This window comes from Passer domesticus, chromosome 6 (assembly GCF_036417665.1).
Source record: "Passer domesticus isolate bPasDom1 chromosome 6, bPasDom1.hap1, whole genome shotgun sequence".
In the NCBI taxonomy this organism is placed as follows: Eukaryota; Metazoa; Chordata; class Aves; order Passeriformes; family Passeridae; genus Passer; species Passer domesticus.
Genome location: NC_087479.1, coordinates 16,886,835 through 16,911,626, shown reverse-complemented (window position 1 = coordinate 16,911,626; position 24,792 = coordinate 16,886,835). Strand labels below are relative to the sequence as shown.

At 45.8% G+C, this 24,792-nt stretch overlaps 1 protein-coding gene and 1 long non-coding RNA gene across 2 annotated transcripts in view; one reads left to right on the top strand and one right to left on the bottom strand.

Moving 5' to 3' along the window:
* Positions 1-982: 982 nt before the first annotated feature.
* On the top strand, positions 983-24,184 carry LOC135302742 (uncharacterized). The gene is made up of 2 exons (XR_010364290.1): positions 983-1,406; positions 21,382-24,184. It is a non-coding gene; the product is annotated as an uncharacterized LOC135302742 (long non-coding RNA).
* The window catches only part of TTC7B (tetratricopeptide repeat domain 7B), a 119,158-nt gene continuing 118,160 nt past the window's right edge, over positions 23,795-24,792 (bottom strand). The window contains exon 20 of the mRNA XM_064423600.1: positions 23,795-24,792. Within this exon, the coding sequence (XP_064279670.1) occupies positions 24,571-24,792 (222 nt within the window). The 3' untranslated portion in view covers positions 23,795-24,570.

Below are 24,792 nucleotides of genomic sequence, written 5' to 3'. Positions count from 1 at the left end.
TCCCATCCTCAAGGTTCCTTTATTCAGAGATTTAATCTTAGCAGAGCAGGGACAAATTCTTCTCCCTGCCTATTCAGTTCTTGGGTTTTTTGAGGACTTTGGCACAGTCTTAGCTGGACTAATGGGAGTTTTGAAGTGGACTAAAAATAGCAACTAATTTCACATCCAAGAATGATGCCTTTCAGCCATCAGCCTAAGTTATATTTTGATATGGAGTTAGGACACGAAAAGGGATAAAGAGAAAAAGAGAAATAACAAGGGATCTTGTTATTTCTCTTTAAACTGCATTTCAACACCCTTTGCATAAATTCATAGGTGCTGATGTCTGGAGTAGCATCTACTTGCAGCTGTGGTCCTTCAACCTGGCAAGGGGAATGATGGGGTCCAGAGGGACACTAACAAGGGTAACTGGGGTGTTTATACATGAGAAACAGCTCTTTGCACAGAGAATCAAATAGCCTCTGGTTCACTGTTTTACAGCAGAGACCACTGAGTGGACAGATTTAATATGGTCACAGTGACCATATTAAAAGAGAAAGTGAGTGGGAAATGATTATTCACAAGCCCTTGCAGTACAAGTTAGCTAATGATGCTACCTCTAGGCCAATATAAAACAAACAACATGAAGTCTGTTTCCTCACACAAGAGCTCCAATATTAAAACCATGAGGTTCATTGCTGTGAACAGTTGTGAAGGGCAAAAGTTCAGAAAGTAGTAAGACAACTTTAAGAAGGGTAGGTCTGTCAGGGCCTATCAGATATCAAACCCTGGCAGCAGCCTGAAGCTCAAAAAGTTCCCAACCTGCTCCCCACTGAGGACTGGAGGCTGCTGCTGCTGCAAAGGGATCGTTCTGTCCTCACCTCATTCTGCTCTTTCCTGAGCATCCTGTCCTGGCAGCTGCTGGAGCCCGTGAGGGATGGATTGTAGGCAGACCTGTACTCTGTGGACCTTATCTAAAGTTATGTGTCAGGTTTGCCACCCAGGATGGTAAGTGTGTTATAGGTGTTACAGCCCCGAGAGCTTGGACAGAAGTTCGGGGCAGCAGCAGCAGCAGGAAGTCTGAAGCCAAGCATGCATGTGACTCGTATTTTGCCACTGCAACAAAGATCCTGCTGTGTTTTCCGCACAGAGTCACAGCTAAACCATGTGGGTCACATTTCACAGTGATTTCTCTCTACACTGTTGTGTTTTGTAACAATATTGCAAGGATTTCCAAGCAGTGAAAAGATAGTTTTCTTGCATTCCCTTTTGCTGCTGGCCTATCCACCCACGCTTCCCTTTGCTGGTTGTTGTAACAGTTGAGACCTTTCCTTCAGAACTTCTCTCAGTCCCTGGCTTCCCCAGCTCCATTCGTGCCAAGTAAATATGGTTTTCAGGAAGGAGAAATCTGCTTGGCAAAGGGAAAGGTAGGGCAAAGGGGCAGAGACAGTTGGAAAACTCGTCAGGCTGTTCACCCACTCAGCTCCAGCCGCATTCCCTCCTCGTGCCTCACGCCTGTGCTTCCAAGCTCATTTGTAATCCATTGCAATAGCTCTCAGCCTTTCCTGTGCTTTGAATTTGCAAATCAGTCTGCCTGTCTAGAGCCATATCAAATGTGCCCAAGCAGCTCCTGTCTTTCCCCCTGGCAGCCGTGCTGATGAGCAGGCTCAGGAGCCGGGCAGGTCAGGCCGTGAGGGGACAGAGGCTCCATCTGCGGCAAAGCTCGCCGTGGCAATTCAAGACTTTACCGTCTGCAGCTCCCTCTTCTTTGAGACTTGCTATTTCATAGTGAAAGAGAACAAGTAGCTGCTTCCACCTTAGCCGACTCGCTCCTCTTTCCCCTCATCAGCTGAAGCCAGCGCTGAAAGCTGAGGCAGCAGTCACACACTGACACAGGGCCGCTCCTTCTGTCCTGCCACAGCGCCAGCGCTCAGTCTGCCACGGCATTCCCTCCCGCTCCCTGGGCCCGCCAGGAAACCACCCCATGTGCAGATGTGGTCTTTGCTGAGAAAGAAGGGACTTCTTTGGTTTTGTTTTTCACTGTAATTAACTCAACAGTGACAAGATAAGACTGTTTTGCTCAAGCAACTAAAATAGGCAATGTCATCTCTAGGAACGGCTTCTGGCTGCAGCTGAATTAATTTTTTTCATTCCCCTCTCCTCTGGAATATGTAGAGTAAGGTAAAGCAGCATATTTTGCAAACAAATGTCAATTTTACTAAATTTCTTCTCTGAGCAGGAATCCTGGAAAAGCCCCTTAAATCATACAAGTATTTTCTTGTGATGCTTTCAAATACTCATTTAATTACCAGCAATATTTCATTTAGAAATTTTCCTTACTGTTTTGGAGGCTCAAACAAAATATTCTAAGTAATTTTTCTGCTTCTTTGAATTGATAAAAAAATTTCTCCCATATTTTTGATTGCATAAAGTGTCTGTGTTATTTGATTGTGATTGACCTGAATTCCCAACATAGATTCAATTTTATTAATTTTTTTAATGTGAAAAAATCAAAACATCATTTATTAGCACATCTCACAGTACATCTCGCTCATTTATTTCACAGTAGAAACAATACTTTCCTTTGCTTCATTACATCCTGTTTTATACAGTCTTCCTGCGTTGCCCTGACAATTCCTCTGCCTCCTCCTGGCTGTCCTCACCTCTCCAGGCCTTTCTGTTGTGTCCTTCTGCTCTATATAGGTCACTACTGCACTTCCCTGAAGTCTCCCCTTGTCGTTTCTGAAATGAGATGCTTCATTAGCCACTCTCCAGTCTTCTGGCATTGCTGACTTCTGCAGTCAGCTTGCAGACACCTCTGCTAGTGGCTGTCCTCCCCTTCTTGCTACTCGCCCTACAGAAATAGTGCCAAACACATTCATGAGTCAGAAACTCTGGGGAATGCCCATTAGTGCGTGCTGGGTTTCTCTTGGGTGCTTCACACTCTGAATCCTATGGAACCTCATTATGTTTCTTTTCTATTTAGATGCTCGACATAGCTAATATTTGAGGAGGACAGATGAAAGGTTTTAACATTTTTAAAAAATTCCTTACATTGTTGTATTTTGGGGTAGAGGGAGGAGATTTGCAAATGAGAAGCAGCTCTATGCTTCCAGCTCAAATGGCTCTTATTTTACCCTAAGAAAAAGAAAACTAAATGAAGAGGAACAGAATTATGTACATGAGTCTGTGCAGCTCCCTGCCCCCTCCAACAGGAGCACTGAAAACAAACACGGTTTGATGGCTGTCCTCTGCTGGGAAGAGGCATTGCAGAGGTAGGAAACAGAGCACAAAGTGTGTGTGCTCCAGAGCTCTGCACACAATCACCAACAAACAAGCCTGGCAGCATCTTCACTGTCTGTAGGAGTGTGCTCCATGCAGCTAATCCCCGTGTCCTGAGCTGCCATCTGGAATATGCCACAAGCAGGTCTGTGCAGCAGAGGTGCTGCAACAGCCACAAGCCAGGCAGTGCTCCCAGGGCCTGCCAGCACCACGGACTGCTCTTGCTCACTCACACTTGCAGCCTGACACACAAAATGTACCCAGTGAAGGGCAACCACCCCCTAGCAGAGGTCTCCTGGAAATAAAAGCCTGGGCTATATCAGCAGTATTTCCCCGACAGAGTGTGGCAGTGGGATGGCCCACAGCACACTGCTTGGGGCACCACTGGCACCCTATGCCTGAGAACCTTTCAGAGAGCAGGAGAAATACCAACAAGAAGCAAAAAATGCTGAAATCCATTAAGAGAATGCTTGTACCCCCATTGTGCTAGGAATGAAGGCAAGGCAAAGGCCATGTGGCAGCCAGGGGCCCTGTTACCCACCCCACAGCGCACATTGCTCCCCATCACACACAGTCCCTGTCAACTGCTCATTTCAGACAGCAGCATCCTGGCATCCTCTGTCACCCCATGTGCTGGCCCAGGGCCTCTGGCAGAGTCCCAGCAGCTCATCTGGAGACCCCCATGGTGTTCCCTCACCTCTGTGGAACAGGGAGACCATGCCCCTCATCCAGGCATCAGGGGGCCTACATTGCTCTCCCTCTCTTCAGCAGCCGCAAGGCTTTTTGGTGGGGTGTAGGGGTCATGTGCAGGCTCTTCACAGCTACTGCTGTTTCTGCTTCTGCTGGGTGATACGGGTTTTGTCTCTCCTGTCCTTTCCTAGCTACATCAGCATCTTAATTGTGCTCAGCTCTCTTTTATGGCAGGCACGTGTAGGCATGTGCAAATTTCCTGACTTCTGGAAAAGCTCTCTATTGGAAAAGGTGAAAAATGGTTCAAAAAGTGCAGCCAAGCCCTGAAGGCTGTAAGCATGCAGGACTATTTTTCTCCCATTTTTTAGGCTCTTTACTGGGCTGTCAGATCAGCAACAGCTCCTGACATTGGGGTGCTTTCCACCCAGTGATCTCCAAGTTGTCTGCTGGGAGTCACAGACTCTCATTAATCGCACTCCAGGGACACAGGGAAGGAAGAAGAGAGATGTGACATGATCTCCTGCCTGCCCTGCCTTGCTCCTGTCTCTCCCAACAGCTGCAATTTCTCATCACCTTGAGACTAGAGCCCTCGTGTCACACAAGAAGTAGAAAATCATCCATTAATCCTCCTTCTGTTTTTCCCCCCAGGAGCTGCTGTGTTTGCTCAGGCAGGGATGCATTTGCTTAGAAAGGCAAGTGCTGCCTGCTGGCCATGACCAGCCTCTCTCTGCTTCTCTCTGGAGGGCTCTCTCTCCCCATGGGGTTGCAGCAAGAGCCTCCTGCCTGATGTCCATCAGTGGTGAACTGGCAGGTGGGTCACGCCCTGCTCCAGAACCAAAGCACCAAGTCCCTTGTTGACATTAACCTCAACAGTAAAAGATGCAACTTCTGTTTGTAAAGAAAAAGAGAGAAAAGGCAAAGGTTTGGGTCATGTGTTTCCCTGCCTCTCCCTCCTGTAGCTTTGATCCATTTTGGGCTTTGGTCCAAAAGATCATTAAGAGAAAAGTACAGCCAAGTATTCTCTGAAAGAGAAGAAAAAATGTCTCATCCATCAGGAGAAAGACAAACAGTGTCAGATATGGGTTGCTAATTTGCTCTCCCTAGGGAGATCTGCTTATTTTTAACCAGAAGAGTGTTTTTCCACAGAGGAATACTGACTCAGCATGACTCTTTCTTACCCTGGGCTTCTCCCTTTTCTGGGAAGATCCCAGTGCAGACATCCCCTTGCCTGTTGATCTCAGAGGTGCTGGATGGGCACTGCTTGGGGAAGAAACCAATGCATGGATGGCTCCTAAGAGTCTCCTGCAACACCTGAAATGTGACAGATGCATCCTGTAACAGCAGGAAGGTGGCAAATAAGGAAACTCAAAAGAGAGAAAATAGTCTGAACCATAATTCTATTATTCTCTTAGTCTGGAGAAAAGGATGCTGAGGGGAGACCTTATTGTTCTCTACAACTACCTGAAAGGAGGTTGTGGTCAGGTGGGGGTCAGTCTCTTCTCCCAGGTAACAAGAGGCAGGACAAGAGGAAATGGCCTCAAGTTGTGCCAGCGGAAGTTTACATTGGATATTAGGAAAAATTTCTTCCCAGAAAGGGTTGTCAAGCACTGGAACAGGCTGCCCAGGAAAGTGGTAGAGTTGTCATCCCTGGAAAGATTTAAAAGAGGTGTAGGTGCAGCACTTAGGGATATGATTTATTGGTGAATTGGTAGTGTTCGGTTAACTGTTGGACTCAATGACTTTAAGGACCTTTTCCAAGTGAAATGATTCTGTGATTCTGTAAGACCCAAGCACAGAAAAATAAGGCATTTAAAAAAAAAAACACAAACATTTTTCAAGACAAAACTAGTTACATCACTTGTACTAGCCCAACACTCAGAGCAAGGACGGTAGAGAAAGCTAGATGAAGATGAAAATGTTGCATGATGACAATGAAATGGGGTTTTTTTGTGTAAAAGTCACTCAAAAGCCTTTTGAGCAGAGATTACTGAAGATGTTGATTTTGCAGTGTTGCTAGGAGCGCTAGGGATATGACAGAAAAGTGGAGGAAAGGTGATGTATTAATATTTTAAATATATAAATGAGATGTCCTTTCATGACTTTTGGGTCCAGGCAAAATAATGGTAGAGCTGAATGTAATTATTTATTAAAAATAAAGGAAGAGGGGGTTAATAAATGCCAAACATTGTCAAAGTAACCAGAGTCCCTTTCTTTGCTGAGATAATGTTTGGTGCTTAAAGGTAAAAATATTTGTGTGCTTAAATTTAGTTTGGAGACAGGCATTTTCTTCAAGAAAACACAATGTTTTGATTAAAAAACCAAAATGATACATAATTCAAAGTGGAGCATGTTCAGTGGGTTGGAAATGACTCACAGAGCTCCTGTGTAATCATAACTAGGGAATTGTTGTTCTGGCAGGCCTGTTTCCAGTTGGGTCATCTGCAGGAGGAGAAATCTTGCCTCATCTCCTGCATCAGCTGTGGCATGTGCTCTGCATGTGTGTGTGCTTTTGTGTGTGTGTGTGTGTGTACATGTATGTGCATGTACCTCTTTTTCTTGGGTTTGCATCTGTCTACAGGGGCTGCCCCTTGATCCCACATCTTTGGTGGTTTTTATCATGAAGGGCACCAACATGACCCCTCTGCTGACCACATCTGCAGGCAATATAGGTTTGGAATCAGGTGAAGAAGGAGGACATTTGCTTACTGATACAGTGCATCTCAGACTGCTTGGTAGGATGAGCACAACAGGAAACATCTGCTTGGCGAATGAGCTGGAAGCCCTGGCCTTGCCTCTGCTTAAATCAAGCTTTCTCTGACATTGCTCCATCAGGAGTAGCATTGGAGGGCTCCTCTGTCTGGCAGGTGAGAGCACAGGAGCAGCAAAAGCAGGGAAGGTCCATCTCAACAAATTCAGCCTGGAAATAAAGTCCAGGTTTTTCACAGTCAGGGAACCTCTCCTTGCCATGACTTGCCAAGGGTTGCGGTCACTGGGCACACAACATCACCATAGAGTGTTTTTCCAAATGCTGTGCCCATGTCCAGCTGGAGTTGATTTGAGGAAGGCCTCTGGTCTCTAGTGGTAGTTTTCATCTTCTTTTCATCTGAGAACTCCTTACATTCTTGCCACTTAAAATGTAGATCCCTTAGAAATGTCATTTACGTAAATTGTAATACAGATGTTACTGATGTTGCTTTATTGAAGTTGACCTGTTTATTCACCTTTTCTATATTTTAGAAGATAGTCTGCATGGGTACAGTAGGTCAGCTGTCGCAGGCTAACCCTGGCAGTCCTGCTGAGCTCATCCAAAAACTGGTACTTGTACCAACTTATTTTCCAGAGGATATATCCTCTAGTACAACATTAGTCAGCAGTCTCCTCTGCTTCAGTAGCTGCTATTTTTAAGTCATTGGAAGGAGGGCTGCTTTAAGAAATACCATTTGAGTCATAGGAAAATTGAACAAGGGTCAAGTCTCACTGTCCTGAGTAGGAAGTTGCCCTCCCACTTCCTTCCTTCCTCTTTCCAGAAGAGTTTGGTAATCATCTCCTCCAGTCTTTCTGTCACTGAGCTGTCCTGGGGACTGAAACCTGCCCTGGCTCCCTTGGAAACCTGTGAAACGCTCCCTGAAATGGCCTCTCCCAGACCCCACCAGCTGCATCTTCTGGTGAAGCTACAGGGTATCACTGAGATCTTTTGTGAAATCTTGGATACTCAGCCTCATCCCATCCTTGCTCTGTGTGCCATGGCTCCTGGAGAGGTGAGAAATAAAGTGCCCTCGGCTGTGGGAGGCTGGGCTGAGAGCCCAGGGGTGGTGTGGAGCTGTCCACAGCTCTGTTCTGCCATTAGCACCTCTTCCTACTGGGCCACCATGCCTGAGCAATGGCCACTTGACCACCTTTAATTATTATTGGGTTTGCAGCAAGTTGAGTATTTACTGCTTGATAAATTGATGCATAACACAGGGAACTATGATTTAATTCCATTTTGCAAATGGGAAAAGTTTAGGCCTCTTCCTGTAAGTGACTCCACTGAGGGCTGTGGCAAAAAATGGGCTAATTCTAGGTTACCAAGGAGGAAAAGGCTGAGCATACACTCATCCTAGCACCTCTGCAGGCGTGCACACTTCACAAACAGCACTGCTGGAACGCTTCCTCTCCACAGCACATGGAGCAAAGAAACTCCAAGCTCTCAACACAGGGGGAAGGTACTGCTGGCTTCTGAGCTGCAGGGAGATGTGACTCCACATGTGTCACTGGAGCCAGGCCAGCAGCAGCTGTGCCAAGGCCATTTCCAGTGGTGATTGCCACTGAGCCAGCAGAGAGAGGATGGATGCATCCATCTCCTTGCAGCTTGGATGTTGTGTCTGGCTAAGGAGAGACCCTGAACGAGGAGAAAGGGCTTAGCTGCCATGGTAGCAACAAAGCCACTGCTGGACCTGCACGACCCAGTCAAGGTGGGGTGGAAAGATAGGAGGTGGAGCTTTCTGGTTGGTTTGGAGGACACCTGCACACCCCACTCTGTAAACGTGTCTTCATTGCCTTGAATGTGGCAGTGCCCCTGACTGAGTTTTTTGGTTGTCAGACTCAATTCCTTGTGTGTTAGCCTTCATACAAGGTTCCCAAAGCTGTCTGTAGTCCTTGACTAAACTGGTAAACTGGTGCCTTCCAGAAGTATGCAGATAATAAGGAATGAGTTTCATATGACATATATATATACATACATATATACATACATATATGCATATATAAAATCAAATGAACATTGCCAATTTTTTACACTCATGTGAAACTCATGTTAATTTTTTACACACTGAAATACCAGTGATTCTCTAAACTGATGGGGGAAGGGAACAAAGCTGGATTTTCCTTCTTGTGTTTGCAGACACATTTCCCCAGGGCTAGCAGGGAGCTTTGGTAACACTAGCTGCAGGTGTTCATTCTTCGTTACAGGTGGCTTTGTGCCTCCTGTCCTGCTGAGCCCCACACATGGTGAGCTGGCAGCACTGGTGCTCCAGCCTCCCAGGCACAGCATGGACAACAGACAGCTGTGGGAAATGGAGTTGTTCTGGGCAAATGCTGGCAGCCCCTCGCTGTGCACGTGGCAGCAGAGCATCCTCTGGGCTCCTTGTGACTGCTCCCAAGAGTTTGCCTGCACAGAGGCACTGCTGCCCAAGTGTCATCACAGTGAAGCAGCTCAGCCCACTGCAACAGAGGCAGTGTGGGCTTGTTTAGTTGTGCTGTTTGCTGGATTCATTTTTATTTTTACTGTGACAGCTTTTACATGGAGAAATCAACTCTCCTCCTAGCTAAACCTATTGTACTACTGCATTACAAAAGAAAAGTAGAAACACAGTTATTGTCTGAAAATATCTATGTGTGGGGTGAACATATTATTAGGAGAGGAGGCTCTAAATTCTTATTTTGAAGGAAAATTTAAATTATTATCAACTGTATCTTTTTGCATTCTGAAGGATAGGGTGTAACCTAGGCTTTGGGCAAAAAATCCAGGGGACACTTGCAGTCCTTTTTCTGAAAACTCCTTTTTTTTCCATTTCTGTGTGGTCTGATCTACCAAGTGGGACACTGTGTCTCAGAGCAATGGGCACAGAGAGCTGCCACTGAGCATCACTGAGTGCAGGCAATGGCTACTCTGCCTCTGGCAGCTGGATAGCTCTGCAAGTGGATTACAGTTTGTCATTCTCTATGTTGTCTAGATGTGATTGGATCTTCTACAATCAGTAAGCAATTAGCAAGCTAGTATATAGAGAAGGTGTAAAAGACAGAATTCTCAGACCAGGTTTTATTGTCATTTTAATCAGAAATATCCCTTCTCACTGCTGTTGTGCCCAATTTTGTCTGAGCAGGATTAGTTTGTGACCAGAGGGCAGCTCATCTGCGAGCCCAGGTAATCTTTTGAAATGATTTCTGAGGAGACCTCATTATTTTGCCAAATGACACTGAGATGGCCTAACACACCAGTCTTTCAGGGCAGCCTTGGGCAGCCAGGCAGTGCTGTCAGCCAGCAGATGATTTTCCTAACTGTGCCTTAAGCAGGGCACCGTGGGCAGCAGGGAGGCAGAAGAAGAAGGACTGAATTTGTGGATGCAGATGGAAATGGGGCAGGATCAGTGCCAGGATGTGTTGTTGCATTGCTGTAAATCCTTGGCCACCAGGGTGTCCTGGGTTTTTAGACTTTATTAGGATGATGTGACATGACCCAGAAGACTTCACACAGAAAACTGAGAAGTGTTCCTGATTTCCTCTTGCTGCTTTTCTGAGCCATTCACTATCTTCACCACTATGGAGAAGTTAATCAGAAGCAGGCAGCAGAAATGACTGCAGTGTGTAATGAATGGTGGGGGCTTACTGCAAAACTGCTCACCACAACCAGCAGGAGGTGCTTCTGCAGAGAAGCCTGAAGCCAATGGTCCAGGCTGGGCATCTGAACCATGACCACAAGCATGCTGCTTGTTTCTGTCTTCCTTTGACCCAAAGCCCTGGTGGCACAGCAAAGACCTCCTGCAGTAGCCAGGACTGGGGAAGGAATGTTGTGGAGTGAGCCCCTGACAGGACACTGATGTTTCTGTACCCTGGAATGGCTTGGACTCCATCAAGTCGATGAAAGGCACCAAGACTGTACTCCAGCAGGAAGGAAGATCAGTGGTGGGGTTGCTCATACTGCAGTATGGCTCAAAGCACTGTATTTGTGGGTGCCTGAACACAAATTGTATGATGTTTTTTCTCCTTGTAAAGAAGGACACAATGTTTGTCTGAAAATAATACCCAAATTCAGCCCAGAGTGGATTCCTCCAGAACATAGCTTTTGGCCAGGCTACTCTGAATTGGACAACAGCATCTGGAAAAGCCTCTGTGTCCTTTGACTGGCTAGAGAAAAAACTAAGCTTGATCTTGGCACACATCCCAGCTCTCTTCAAGGCGCAGAATGATTCTCTCCTTTTTGACCTCCTTGCTGTTGGTCTTTACTCCGTCCAGAGTTTATTGCAACAAAGTGAAAGCAGCTGGCAGCTGAGTTCAATACTTGCAGGAATAAGATGGCTGATTCCTTTTCCAGAAAGGCACAGAAGTGAGGCTTTGTCCAGGCAAGCACATCCCACAAAAGGTATAAAGCAGAGCAGATTTCATCAGCTTCAGTGCACAGAGACTGCCCTTGCTAGGAGGAAAAACATCATTCTGCACTACATAAATCTGCATTTTTTCTGCAGGTTAGGAGACCTGTCTGGCATGAACCCAAGCAGGCTGGTGTAGGCAAGAGGCCACCTCATTTACTCTTTCAGGGAACTCAGTTCTGCCAGTTTGAAACACTGGAGTTAGTCATCATTACCCTATTAGCCCACTCCTCCATGGCGTAGCATGTGAGTACATTTTTAACTACCATTGTGGTGCCTCATGGCATTTATCCTGTTGAAAGCAAAGGAGAAACACTGGTTCCAAAGGGAGCTGCAAGTGTGGGTAGAAATGCCTCCTCCACCCGTGTGTGGAGGAGCCAGCTGCCGTGCTCTGAAGCTGGCCCTTGGCTTGGGCAGAGGGAGGTGAATCCTCCAGTTCATTTGTGGGGCACAGGAAGGGCAGATCCAGCCCCTTTGCAAACAGACATGAGCAGGGTGCCCATTTTCCAGCATGGCTCTGCCAGGCTGGAGACAGATGGGTCAAGAGACTCTGCAGCTGACTCCGCACTGCTGAGATTTGTCCAGTTTCTCACCCACCTCCTGCCTGTGTCCCGAGAAGTGTGAAAATCTGATTTCCTGAATGTTTCCTAGCTGGCTCCCAGCCCAAGGTGGTGAATCACAGTACCACTGTCCTGCAGCCAGTTGCCTTCAGCTGATGACTCCTTGCCAACATAAAGTCCATGAAGCAGGATGGCTCCTTCATTCTGCCTCCTGGCATCCTGCAGACTCTGGGCTGCTGTGGGCCCTGCCCTGCTGCTGCCCTAGTCAGGAAACCTGCAGAGGACAATCCAAGGCCCCTGGGTACTCCAGATTACACAGGCTTTCACTGCATGCTAGGGAGTGTGGACTCACACAGGTTGCATACCTACACCTAAATAAATTGGAGAACCTTCTTCATATCAAAAAGATCACCCATTTTATCTGGCATGGCCTCCCCTTCACCACCCCCAGCCACTACTTGCTCCTGGATCTGTGTATTCACTTAGATACACAGGCTTTCAATTGTGTGTGGCTTTTTAAATTTAAGTTAAATTTGAATTCGAGAAAGAACGAAATGAGCTCCAAGTACCAGAATGTGATAGCTCTGGAATATTATGCAGCATTAATCTCAGCAGTGAGTGGGAGCAAGACACTGAGGGATGCACAGCCTGAGAAAACCAGGGAGGCGCAGTAAGTAGCAGGAGCAGATAAAAGCAGACAGCTTGGAAGATTTTTTTGGAAGAGAAATATCAGTGTAAAGAAGGCAGACAGGAGAGAGACAACCCAGGCCACTTCCAGGGCAGACCTTTCTGTGAGTGCCAGCAGTTCTGTGCTGCTGGATGTGGAATTGTTTTATGAGTTCCTCTAATCTCCAGGCTCTTGGAAAACTATTGTCTGGTGCCTGATCTAACAGGAAGTACAACTGCTCAAAACAGGGAGCACATCCAAGAAGAAAAACGAAAAGCAAAAAATTAAATTCAGAGGCTAGCTTTTCCTATTTTTAGCTTTTCTGCAAGTTATCTGGAATGCATGCAACTTATTTTGGAAGATTTAGGAAGCAGGGTGTGTTGCCAGTTCTTGCAGTAGAGAAACCCAAATGTGCTGCATCTCTTGTGACAGATGATGAGCTGCAAAAGATACTTCAACAGGCAAGGTTGTTAAGGGATGCCGGTTTTAGATGGCTGCATTAAAGATTTGTCTGGTAAAAGCTCCCTAATGTTAAAGAGAGACACAGAGAGTGGGACAGGGACCCAACACCTGTGGTTCTGCAGATGGGGTCACAGGTTGTGTAGCTCTCAGAAACTACTGAATTGGGCCACAGCTGAATAGGTGTTTTGCGTTTCCAAGCTCTCCCATAAGAGGGAGGTTGCAGTGTGTGCTTTGCAAAGATCCCCACGGATCTGGTGGGCATTTGGCAGCAGGACTCTGATGGTTTGCCCATGTTATAGGCAGCCAGGAAAAAGCACTGCCCAGGACCAGCTCCTTTGTGACCCCACTGAGCACTGTTCTCTTCTCTGGCCTCACCCACCAAAGAGCTGCAGCCTGAGCTCCTCAGAGAGCAATCCTGAAGCTTTCACTGAGCTCCCACCTTCATTTGAGGTCTGGCATCCTTGAAGGGGAACAGTGATTTAACCCCAGCTTGTGGCTGCCTTGAATCCCTTTTCTCTGACATACTGCACAGATACAGAGAACTCAGTTTTGCTTTCCTGTGAACCACTGTGGCTTGCTGACTCCCACTGGGTTGCTCACGATGAATACACAAACTTCTCCCTCACCAAACACAGCTATTCCTGGTGCACACAGGCTCCCTCTTTTTCAAGCCCTTGGCAGCTCCATTTACTGCCAAGGGCTTGTAAGCTCCCCAGTACATCAGGAACTGGGCTGAGGTGCCTTTCCCAAGCTCTGGGAACATCAGGGTCCTAGAGGTGAAGGCACTCCAGGAGATCATAACCAAGAGATTTGTGCTGTGTTCATCCAGGAGGTTATTGTCTGCAATACTCAGGTACTAATTGCTGATGAGACCATATATATGTAACACATTTCATTTCTAATCACATAAATAAGTATTTTCCTGGCCGTGGCACTGGCAGCCAAAATTTAGTGAGGTCCCTCCTCTCCTTGGCAGTGAACACTCCCACCAAGGCAGTGGAGGCAGCCACCGGCCACAGCCATGGTCTGATGCACAGGCTGAGCAAGGAATTCTGCAAAGGAACATGTAGACCTGTGGGAAGGACTGTTTGCCTTGAAAGGGCTGCAGAGCTCGTTGCTCAGAGGACCCTGCTGCATTATTTCAGCAAGGAAAAGGCAGTGCTGCCCCACAATGGACAAAAGGGATGCAATACCCCGAGGTCTCTCCCAGCAGGCTCCCAAATTCGAGAGAGGACAGCCTGAAAAAGAGGCAGCTATGTCTCTGCTGATCCTGCCTGCACTCTCCTGAAAAGCCTTCATTGTGCATAAGGGCTGCTGCTGATCACTGTGGGGCCAGGAGTTGCTCAGCTCTTCCCACAGACCTTGGGTATGGGGTGCTTGTTTTTCTGTTATTCCCATCCTCCAATGTTGCAGAAGAGTGTGGCTCCTTTCCCTTCCTCCCTCCCTCCCCTTGCAGACTGAGCTGTGGATGCTCCTGTGCACTCTTGCTGGTCCCTTAGCTGATCTCAGCCAGTCAAGTGGTCCAAGCCCATCTCCCAGGTGGATGCTAATTTATTCAGGAGAGCTTGCTCCTTTGGCAGATGTTCTGCATTTCACTACTTCGGGTACTCAGCTGTCAGCAGAGAGTGGAACATGCTGTTGAGGGCCTCCTGTAATGACAGCCAACAGAAAGCTGTTTGAAATGCTGGCAGGGATGGTAATGCACCTCAGCACAGGCTGTGCCAGTGGGAAGCTCCCTTGCAGACCAATGGAATCTCACTCCATTTATTAGGCAGGCTAATTGCTCTGATCTCCACTCAGAGACACTTTTCCCTACCAAGCTAATGGAGAGTTTACAGTGTGCCAGGTGCCATACTTGCACCCTACACGGCTAATGAAATTTAAGCTTTTTTTCTAGAAGGTGGCTTAATTCACTTCCTGCATGTTCCTTGTCCAGTGATTCCAGGTAATCCTCTATCCACAGGCAGTGAGCACATGGGATATGAGGGTGGATACTGTGCATTAGCTCCCTCACGGAGTTCTCCATGGATATACAAATATGGTCAAAGGTGGTTGTTGGTGTCTTCCATCTTATCCTGTAAAGCTTCTAGTTAGAGCCATGAAAACTGTAAATACTGAGCATATAAAGGCCCAAGTGCTCTGCTCATAGCAGTGGAACAGGACTTTGTGTGTGTGCAAGGAACAGTTGATATAGCTGAAGTACCATACTTGTAATTTTTAAAAATTTCCTCAGGCTTCCTGGCTTGTGTTTCACCACGTTGTGGAGGCCTGTGATGTTGGAGTAAATGGTGCTAAGCAATCTGGGGTATGTATGTTGTCAGTATATAAATCTAGATGGTGGTGGCATCTCATGGGTGAAGACTTTCTCAGTCCTGCTCCTCTAAGGAGCTCTGGCCAGAGTGCCATGCCATGTAAGAACTGGAGTCATTGTGGTGATATTCTTTCAGGCTGCTCCAGACTTCAGCACATCTGAAACTATCAGAAGACAGTTACTAGAACCATCATAACATGACCTTCACACAGTTGTTCAACACAGCCGGTGTTGCTGGGGCTTTCAGCTAAGACCTGGGCAATAGCTGAGCTGTTTATTCTTGCCTGAGATGACATTCATTCACTGGTATTTAATTTCTCAGGTCTAGTTGGTGGATGGGCTTTACTGTGTCCCACTGGTTTCTGTAGGACCCTACTTATTGTGCTTCTTAAGATTCAGCTTCAGATATCAAGCTGGTATTTCCAAGGCAGCAGTCAGCCAGCAGCCAAGCCTTGCCAAGCAAGGACATAGATGTGTCTTGTGGAACATTATTCAAGGATAAGTGTATGTGCAGAGTGACACCCAGAGAAGTCTTCCTCAACAGCAGGATCAGCTCACATTAAGCAGCATTCCTGGTGCAGTGCCTTGCTGCAGGCACCCTCTGTGGGACAGCCTTGCCATGCACCCCTTTGCAGCTCTGGTGCTGGAGAAGGTGCCCCATCTTCAGCATTTGCAGCAGTAAAAGCACTGCAAGAGCTCTGTTGCTAAGGTCTGGCCTCAGCACAGCTCTGGCTGCTAGAGCTGTGTGTCTCTGACACAGTGATCCCTGCAGAGCAGTGACAGGCACAAGCTGTCACCAGCTGTGGCTACCAGTGGGCTGCAGCCCTTCAGCAGCTTGTCTGCCTCTGGCTGTGCAGCAGTGAGCTGCTCGTGGGGAGTGAGGTGGCTCAGCCTCCCTTTGGGGGCACAAGGGAGGCCTCAGCCAAGCATTTGATGCTATTTCCACTCTGAGGTGATGGGTGAGGGTTACTACTGTTCACATCCAAACATCAACCTATGAAACCTCTCAAGTCTGCCAGCCTGTGGATGTGTTTCATACAAGCAGTGAAATTCAGTGCCACTTCAACTCCCTGCCCAAGATTTAGGGTTTCGTTAACAAATTTTCATCTCTCTTGGATGGCAATTTCAAGGCATCAATGGCACCCAGCTGAATCCACCAGGAAAACCCAGCAAATGTAGGTTACTATTCATGAGTGCAACTTCCAGGGGGTTATCAGGCTTGAAATACTAAAAATCACTGAGCATCTCCTGGGCAGTAGGGGACTTTGTGTGTCCTATAAACCAAGCACCACATACAGCTGGAGATGCTCACATTAGGTCTCTTAGACATTTGGTTCCTGCCCCAAAAACTGCAGCACTATTTTGTTGCAGTCCCTCAGGCTTGCAAATGTGCTCAGGTCATGCCAGCTAAGCTACAACAGCCCAGAAATTACAGCCTCCACCCAGCTGATAAGATAGTTCAGGTCTTGTCTTGTCTTGTCTCATCTGGCTGGGAGTGTTTGGACTTACAACTCCCACAGCACAAAGACAGGCACTCAATCAGCAGGGTAAGGAGGGGAGAAAGCATCCCCCTGTTGAAGCTGTCCTGCAAAGAGGAAGATGGGTTTCCAAAAGCTTTGTGGCATATGGTGTAAGGCCCTTGCCAGAGCCTAAGGAGTTTGGCTGGGCAAGCCCAGGCTTCCTGTCTTGCAGAACACACAGACTTTTTTCTTTTTCTAAGTCAGTCACAAAGACAAAGCTCAGTCACAAAGCTCAGTCAATCTTAGAAAAGCCTGCACTAATAATAACAATATCTCAGGCTCATCATTTGATATACCAAACATACCAAACACTGGTACCACAGTAAAACTTCTGCAAAATGCTTAAAATCATGAATTTTACCAAATGAGGAAAACTGGAAATTTTGGGTCCCCCCCAGTATAACTCTGATGCTGGCTCAAACAAAGCTTATTGCAAAACCAGTCTGAACCTGAATACTGCAGCTCTGGCCGTAGTGCCATACCATGTAATTTTTCCTGCCTCTCTTCTTGCAAGCTATTTATACCACCCCTGCTTCATGTAGGCTGCAGCTGTCGCTGTGCCTGAGCGTCTCAAGCCGCGGGAGCTGCTCTGAGAGGATGCTTTCTTCCAGGAATCAGGGCACGGAAGCCGCTGGAGCGTATTGTTCAGCCTGTCCCAGTGAAATGGGACATCAAGGGCAGAGCAGGATGGAGGCAGCTCTTGCCAGGGATCCACGGTGGGCTTTGCATAGAAAGGAGGCTGAAGCATCAGAACATGAGAAGAGCATCAATATCAGTATACTGGGGAGTAAAATGTAGCTAAGGCTGAATTGCTAATATCACAGAATACCATTCCCAGTGAAAATCCTGTTTAGAAATGTCTGTGAAGGCTGGATGCTGACAGAGCTGTCTCACAAGCACAGACTGATGGGACAGTCCCTCCTCTGTGCCAGAGCCCTGTGCTAACACTGGCCTAATTTGGGCCTATGGCAGGAGAATGACTCAAAAACTGCAACCCACTATACACAGCACTGAATGTTTGGTGGTGATAATGGCCAAGAATTACAACTTCAGTCCATTTTGGGGCCAGGAAAGGAAATAGTTGTGCAACAGCATCACTTCCCATTCAATTCCTCTACAGAGAAGGAATCAAGGTCTGATAAAGAATCCTAGTTAAGGAACACAGGGTGACGCTGATATGTTCTGAGGTATGTTGGCCATGAGAGTTGTTTTGAGTCTCCTCAGTTGTGACCTATATGATCTGTGTCTCTTTTCCTCTGGCCTTTCTGGCAAGCCTGGGAGCTGAGTCTAGGCTACTGTTAGACACCAACTTACAAATTCTCATAGTTCACTTGTAAGCTACAGTGAGCAAAGTCCACATTATTTCTGAACAAGAAACATCCACATAAGCATGTAGTACATTTTATCATACAGATTATTATCATCACAGTTGTCATGAATGCATTTTAACTTTCATGAGCTCTAATATCACCCAGTCTCTATTTTCCAAACTATAATGTAACAAGAGACATCATTAGCATAATACATCAGGCTGCTACTCACAGCAAAGGCATCTCTGCTGGGAACAGAAACCTCCCATGCTCTTTCCTATTGTGTTTCTTAGAGCAAGTGTGGTGCTCTGTGGCCAGGATGGGAAAACTACTTTCCATGTGGGTGAGACCCAGCTGGGAACTGCCCCCCCGCTTCAGCCTTTGTTTTGATGAAAACATTGAGGGAAACAATCGTGCAGGTTCTCAACAGGCATAATCCAGCCCTCCCAACTGCTATCTGTTTCTGAAATGGGATCACATTTCTTTCCCACTTCCACTGCCTCCTCTGCAGTGAGGAAACAACCCAAAAAGTGAAGGCCATGAGCATGGTGAGCTGGCCTGGCTTACCCCATAGCCCCACACTAACCAGACATAACAGGAACAGAGCAAACACAGGGACAAGGTCTCCTGTTCAACAGCAGCTGCTTGGGTTGGGTCAGACATGAGATGAAGCTGCACCATAACCTGGCACCCAAAAGATGTTTTGATGAACTCTTGCTGCTGCTGAAGCTCAGCCTTGCAGTACATGGTCCTCCACATGAAGCCTCTAACCTAAAACAGACAAAGAAGAACATGCCAGAGTTCTCTGATGAGCACAAGATGGAAGCTGTACAAAGGTTTGTTGGCATCTGCTCGTGGGCCCTGCTGGGGGCTTTTCATAAGCCAGAGGAGATTTTGCCTACTTCTACTTTTTGGCTGTGTGTGGCTGACTCAGCACACACCATGAAACAATTGCTTCCAAACCAGTGTACTGTGATTTACTGCTGCTCGTGGTGCTGCCAGCCCATGTCCCCTGTGAGGTGAGGCAGGGCCAGGAGCACCTGTCCTCGAAATGGGGCTTCCTGCAGGCTGGCCACCAGCATGGGCAACCACTGCAGGACTGGATCATCAAGTGGGACTTATTCCTGAAGGACATGTCTGGGACGAAGTGATTTTAGCCTAAGAACGTGTAGGTCCTGTGTGTAGGAAGGCACTTGCTGGGTCCTTTGCCCACAGGACCTGCCCTGAAGGTTGCAGGGTTCTCGTCCCAGCTCACAGGAGTTAGTTGTCCTAAAAGATTGCAGTATTAAAAAGAAGAAAGGCAAAAATCCCATTTTTGAAGGGACCCTCAAAATTATTTTTTTTTTCATTCAGAAGACGGCTGTTTTCCTTCCAATAAAGAGCTATTTTTGCAAGACAGTCAAAAGGAAAGCAAGTTGGCATGTTTTATGGCCTCTGTTGCCCCCTCCAGTCCTACATTAGTAGTTGGTGCTCTTTGGAAAACAAGAATCTTAGGAAAGCCTGCACTAATAATAACAATGTCTCAGGCTCATCATTTAATATACATTTGACATGAACTGGAAATGAAAATTGGGGTCAGAATTTCCTTTTCTAGCACAACCAACTATCTGTCAAAAACACCAAAGCCTGTTTGTAGAGGAGATGGCTTTACAGGAGCTAAAGTGAACTTGCAGAGGAACTTCCTCCCAAAACTCTGCCATAGCTTTAAGATGCACTTGTGGCATGGCTCTCTGTGAACATGTCCATGCACGTGTGTAGAAAAAGCATCCAATTAAAAATTGGTAAGCAAGTCTATTTTTCTCTTTGGGAGCCAACCCAGGGGCTCACGTGCTGATCAGATGTTTATTTCTCAGCTGTACCCACCAGAGGGACTTCCAGCTTTACTGTCCTCACAGAAGAAAGGGTTCAGCTGTAGAAACAAACAGGAAAACACTAACCCTGCCTATTTTAAAGCCATGTCACTGTGGTAATAACCAGGACATTACCTTATTTGTCTATTCATTAATTTTTTCAAGCCAGATAGGGTGCCTTCAGTAATTTCATACTGAGGAGTGTCACATCCTTGGGAAGGCAATTCTAGAGGCAGAGAGGGAGCCAAGAGCCAGTCATGCTACTCCCAGTGAGGATAGGGGGAACAGGCTATAGAGATTTATACCTGGATGAAGCAGACAAAGGTCATCTCTCCTACAGAGATCCCTGCCTCATGTACGGACACAAAGGAAAAGAATTCAGTACAGCAATGACACATTTCATCAACCCCTTAATGTCTAAAATAGGTTTTTATCCTTTCTAAGTGAAGACATATTTAGAGAGGCCAAAGTGTTCTCCCTCCTGCCTTCAGGAGCTTTGCTGCGTGCTCCTGCAGTGCTTTAGGGACATGTCCAAAAGAGCACACCTGGCAGCTGCTGCACTCTGGGAATGCCCGAAGCTGTGCCAGGGTGGTGGCTCCTGGTGCTTGTCTGTCCCATGACTGGGCATGGAACAGCCAGGCAGAGCAGTTACATCTTTCCAAAGGACTTAGAAATCAATAGGTGCAGTTTTTTCTCTTTGAAATAGGAAGTGGAGGGACAGTACACCTGGGTTAAATAGGTGCTTTAAATTGAGAACTGCAAAGGCCGGGTGACCAAGGTGGTGACAAACCAGCAGATCAGTACTGTGTGTCCCTGCAATGGGGAAGAGCAAAATCTGACCAACACTCACCCCACACACATTCCTCTTTCCAAAAAAGAATTCTGACTTTCCTTAGGTTCAATTTCACTGTCCCATTTCTTTGAGCTCACTTGCTGGCTTTGCAAGTCTCAGAGACTCCCATCAAATTTCACACAATCAGCAATGACAGGCACAGAGGACAAAAGCTGAACATTCTTTGTCTTTCCTGTTGTCCAAGAGCAGAATCCTTACCACCTAGTCTTTGTGATAATGTGGATGCATGTGGAATTGTAACACAGTCCAGCACAGACCATCAGTGAGATCAGCAAAGGTAGCTTGGAAGTGATGAGGTTAAATAGATGAAATGCTGGAGAAGTGTACTTGCTCAAAGCATATTTTAGCATATAAGCTTTTAAACTTGATGCTAGAGGAGAGAAAGTATGATTGTGAGAAAAATATCATTACAACTCATAACTGAACAAACAAAGAATTAGCAAGGTAAATCTGGAACTCCAATATATCCAAGTTCTGCTATCATTCCACAGTAAAACAGTCTACTCAGGAAAACCCAGATTTTCAAAGAAAATTAAAGCAATTTAAAAAATAGCTTTGATGTTTAAAATGCATATAATTAATGACAAAAGTTTTCCAAGATAGAGTTGGATTAGTTCTGCTTGGATTGTTTCTCTTGTTCCTGTGATTCTCTATCAATCATAAAAGCAAAAGTAGAAATGAAAAAAATTGTGGAGTAAAAATGGTTATTTGCACCAAAATTAGAGATGAACTTTTACCAATTACTTGAATGATAAATTTTCTTATTGGAGGCACTGCAGAGTGAGACCTTCTATCAAGTGCAACAGAGATTGCTGCTACACTTTAGCATATGCTTAGTAAACCAAATGTTAATCACTTTGAGCAGCACAAGCACACTGCAGAATAAGGGGAGTCTCCTCTGCAACCCACTATTTTCGTCTTTAAGACTGGAATTTCAGAGAAGTGTAATCCCTGAAAGGCTGGAGATCTCAGGCTTGTGTAACTTGACCCTACATTGATACAAGTGCTCCACAATGCACTTTAATAACTATTTTCTTTTACTTGGCTCCCACCCAAAGGTTAGTAATACCTCGAGACAAGGGAGCGAAGGGTTGGCATGGTTTTCAGCCCCTGACTTACCTCATTGATCATTTGAACAGCTCTTATTCCTACCACAGGCTGGGGGAGCAAGAGCACACAGCTCCATGTGTGTCCACACGGAGATTTTGCCAGCCACAAAGTCCAGGAGCAGCCCTAATGAGGATGGCACCAACCCATAGGCACCAAGGGAACACTTCCCCGGGACTGGCTGTGCACATGGGCACTGTTTCCTTCACTCCAGTGACTGAAAAGCTGTGGTGGTCTGAGAGCAGATGGCAAAAGGCAGATCTCTCTGTATAGCAGCTAAAACAGATACAAAAATATCTTGGCCTTCTTACTCAATTTTAAAAAAAGAATGCAGCTGTAAAACCTAGGAACTTGTTGTTTTAACTTGAAAACTATGTTTAACAAGCAATGCTGTTTAATTCATATGCTGCAAGGATTTCCACTTCTGCCTGAAAATTCCTAAATGTACAGCCTTACAGAGATAATCCATTTTTAAAAATAGGTAGCTGAGGCTATTCCCAAGAGGTAGAAGCTTGTGGATTTACAGTGAAACTGATTCCAGTGCAAGAAAAAGGAAACAGATATTCAGGTTCACCTGATATGCACAACACCAGTGACAACTTCTCCACTAATAAAAGACATGACACAATTAGATTGCTAACCCTTCCACATTGGGAGTTTATCAAAAGAGGCCAGGACTTTAAATGGAATGAGAAGAATTTAAACTGAATTCTGTTACAGAATTCTCCTATTTTCTATCTTTGTCTGAAGCTCTGTTGAAAAAGACCACCTGCCTCAGATCTAGGTGCAAACTGCCTTAATAGAAAAGCTTTGATATTATAGTAAAAGGTGAGTCAATACTGTGAAGGAGCACTCCTGTGAAAGGTATCACAAGTTAACTAATGGAATTGGGACAGGAAAAGCACTCAGGAGGAACTGAATTAAACAAATAAAGGTTTTGCATTATTTTTTGGTATCATGTAATGGGTGCCAAAAGACAGCAGGGCCAGAACACAAATTCTGAACTAGGACTAGAAAAGAGAACAGTTGGCAAATAGAAAAGAGAAAAAGAAAGCCAAGGACAGTAGGAAGGAAAAATGCCAAACAGGGACTTTAAATGGGGAAACAAAACTGATGTTTTTCGCAGTGAGCAAGATGGCACAATTTCTACTGCCTTTAAAATAGATTTGAAAACACTACCTATTACAGGGCTTTGGTCCATTTCACAGAGAACATATGGTCCAAATACCAAGCAGATACAATTTCAAAGTAGCCTCAGCCTAACAGGCATTTGAAATGCCAGGGGGAAAACTGAAGAGCTCCCCAGGTTTAAGTCTCCTGCCATTTGAAGATGCTCACTGGGAGCCCACACTGCCACAGCAAGGATCCTCCATGTGTTTGAAGCACGTAAGCTCTGGTGAGGGACAAAGAACATTTGCTGTTATTTTCCTGAATCATCTGCTATCCTGTGCTAAGCACTTTAAAACCACTTCTTCTTATGACAAATCAGCCAAGTATCAAGGAGCACCCAGTCTAATGGGAAACCTGGAATTCTTCCCAGGCTCCAAATGTGCCCGATGCAGCAAAAGAGCGGACACTGCTACCCCAGCTCATGCACCCTGAATTGTCACAGCAACAATGACCCTTCTCCACACATCCCAGAGAATCTCTGGCAAGTATCTGTCTACTAAACCAGCCAACTTTTCTTTTAAGGGACTCAAAGGGCAGGAGATGTTGAGAAAGAACTATGGAGACAGTAAAAAAGCCCAAAGAATATTGTATAAATATTTAACACGCTTTTCCCAAGCACTACCAAGGTGCATGTAAATGTCCATGTATTATGTAGAGGCAGTGTAATCTGGCTTAATCAAGAGCTGGAGTGGAAGGAATAAAAAAGGAGTTGTGAAGATTTAAGGAAACCTGAAATCTAAGATAACGGTACCACTGGCAAAGAGTATAGCAGTTTATTTTCTCTAGACTGGCCTCAGAATATTTAATTTTGGTGCTGTTCATCTTCAAGGCCAGCCAGCCACCTCATAAAAATGTGTTCACAAGCCATCATTTACCCCCAGATTCTTAACCAGGACACAGGAAAGGTTCCATTTAAAAATCATTTTATTATTAACATAATCTTCCCATTTAGCCAAGTCTGGGTTCATGTATAAGGAATGTCGGTAAATATTCCATTTGAGGCTTCTTTTTACATATTTCCATTGATAAATAAACTCTGAATTCACATAAAAAAGTTAAACTTAAATAACTAATATATTTTTTGTAACAGGCATACATTGGTAAAATATAAATATTCTTGTACTCAGCCTTTGCTCTAGATAACAGTTAGCCACACATCACAGTTATTAACAACTAAAAACAAGAACTCAACTGATTTTCTGGCCTGGACTAAAATAGAGATGGAAACAGAAAATTCACATTTTGACTTTGGGCCAAAAGAGGTTGAGAGGCAGGAAGAGAACAGTTTTATTAACAGCCTTTTTAAAAATAGTCTGCTCTGCCACTGAATCTTAACTTATTCTACAATTGGTAGTTGATTCCATTATAGTTTTATGTAACACTCAAGTTTCACTAACAAAATATGGCACATCATCCATGAACAATATAACGATGTTTTAAAACTACCAGGGCAAAACTGCAGGCAATATGAGTGATTTGGCTCTGGCTCACCACTCTGTCCTCTCAGTCTGACATCAACAGATGGTGGCACCTCCCTGCTTTGGCCACTTTCCCACAAAAGACTGGAGTTTGTTACCTGTAGCTCTGAAGTTTCTCAAACTAACCAGTTACCAGGCAGTCTCACACAGTGGGTGTGCTCACCCAGAAGTCAAGACCAAAAACCAGCTGACTGAGATGCCCTCTCACAGGACTCTGGGGATGATGGTGAAAGGGACCACGGGGCTGCTGGCTTCGAGCTCCAGCGCCGTCAGGAAGCATTCGGTGGCGGCATCGTCATTGCCTTGAGCCTGCAGCACCTCTCCCAGGCTGTTCCAGACCTCGTGGGCTGTGGAGTTCACCTGGACAGCATCTCTGAGAATCTTCTCTGCCAAGCTATAGCGCCCAAGCTGGTGAAGTATCAGAGC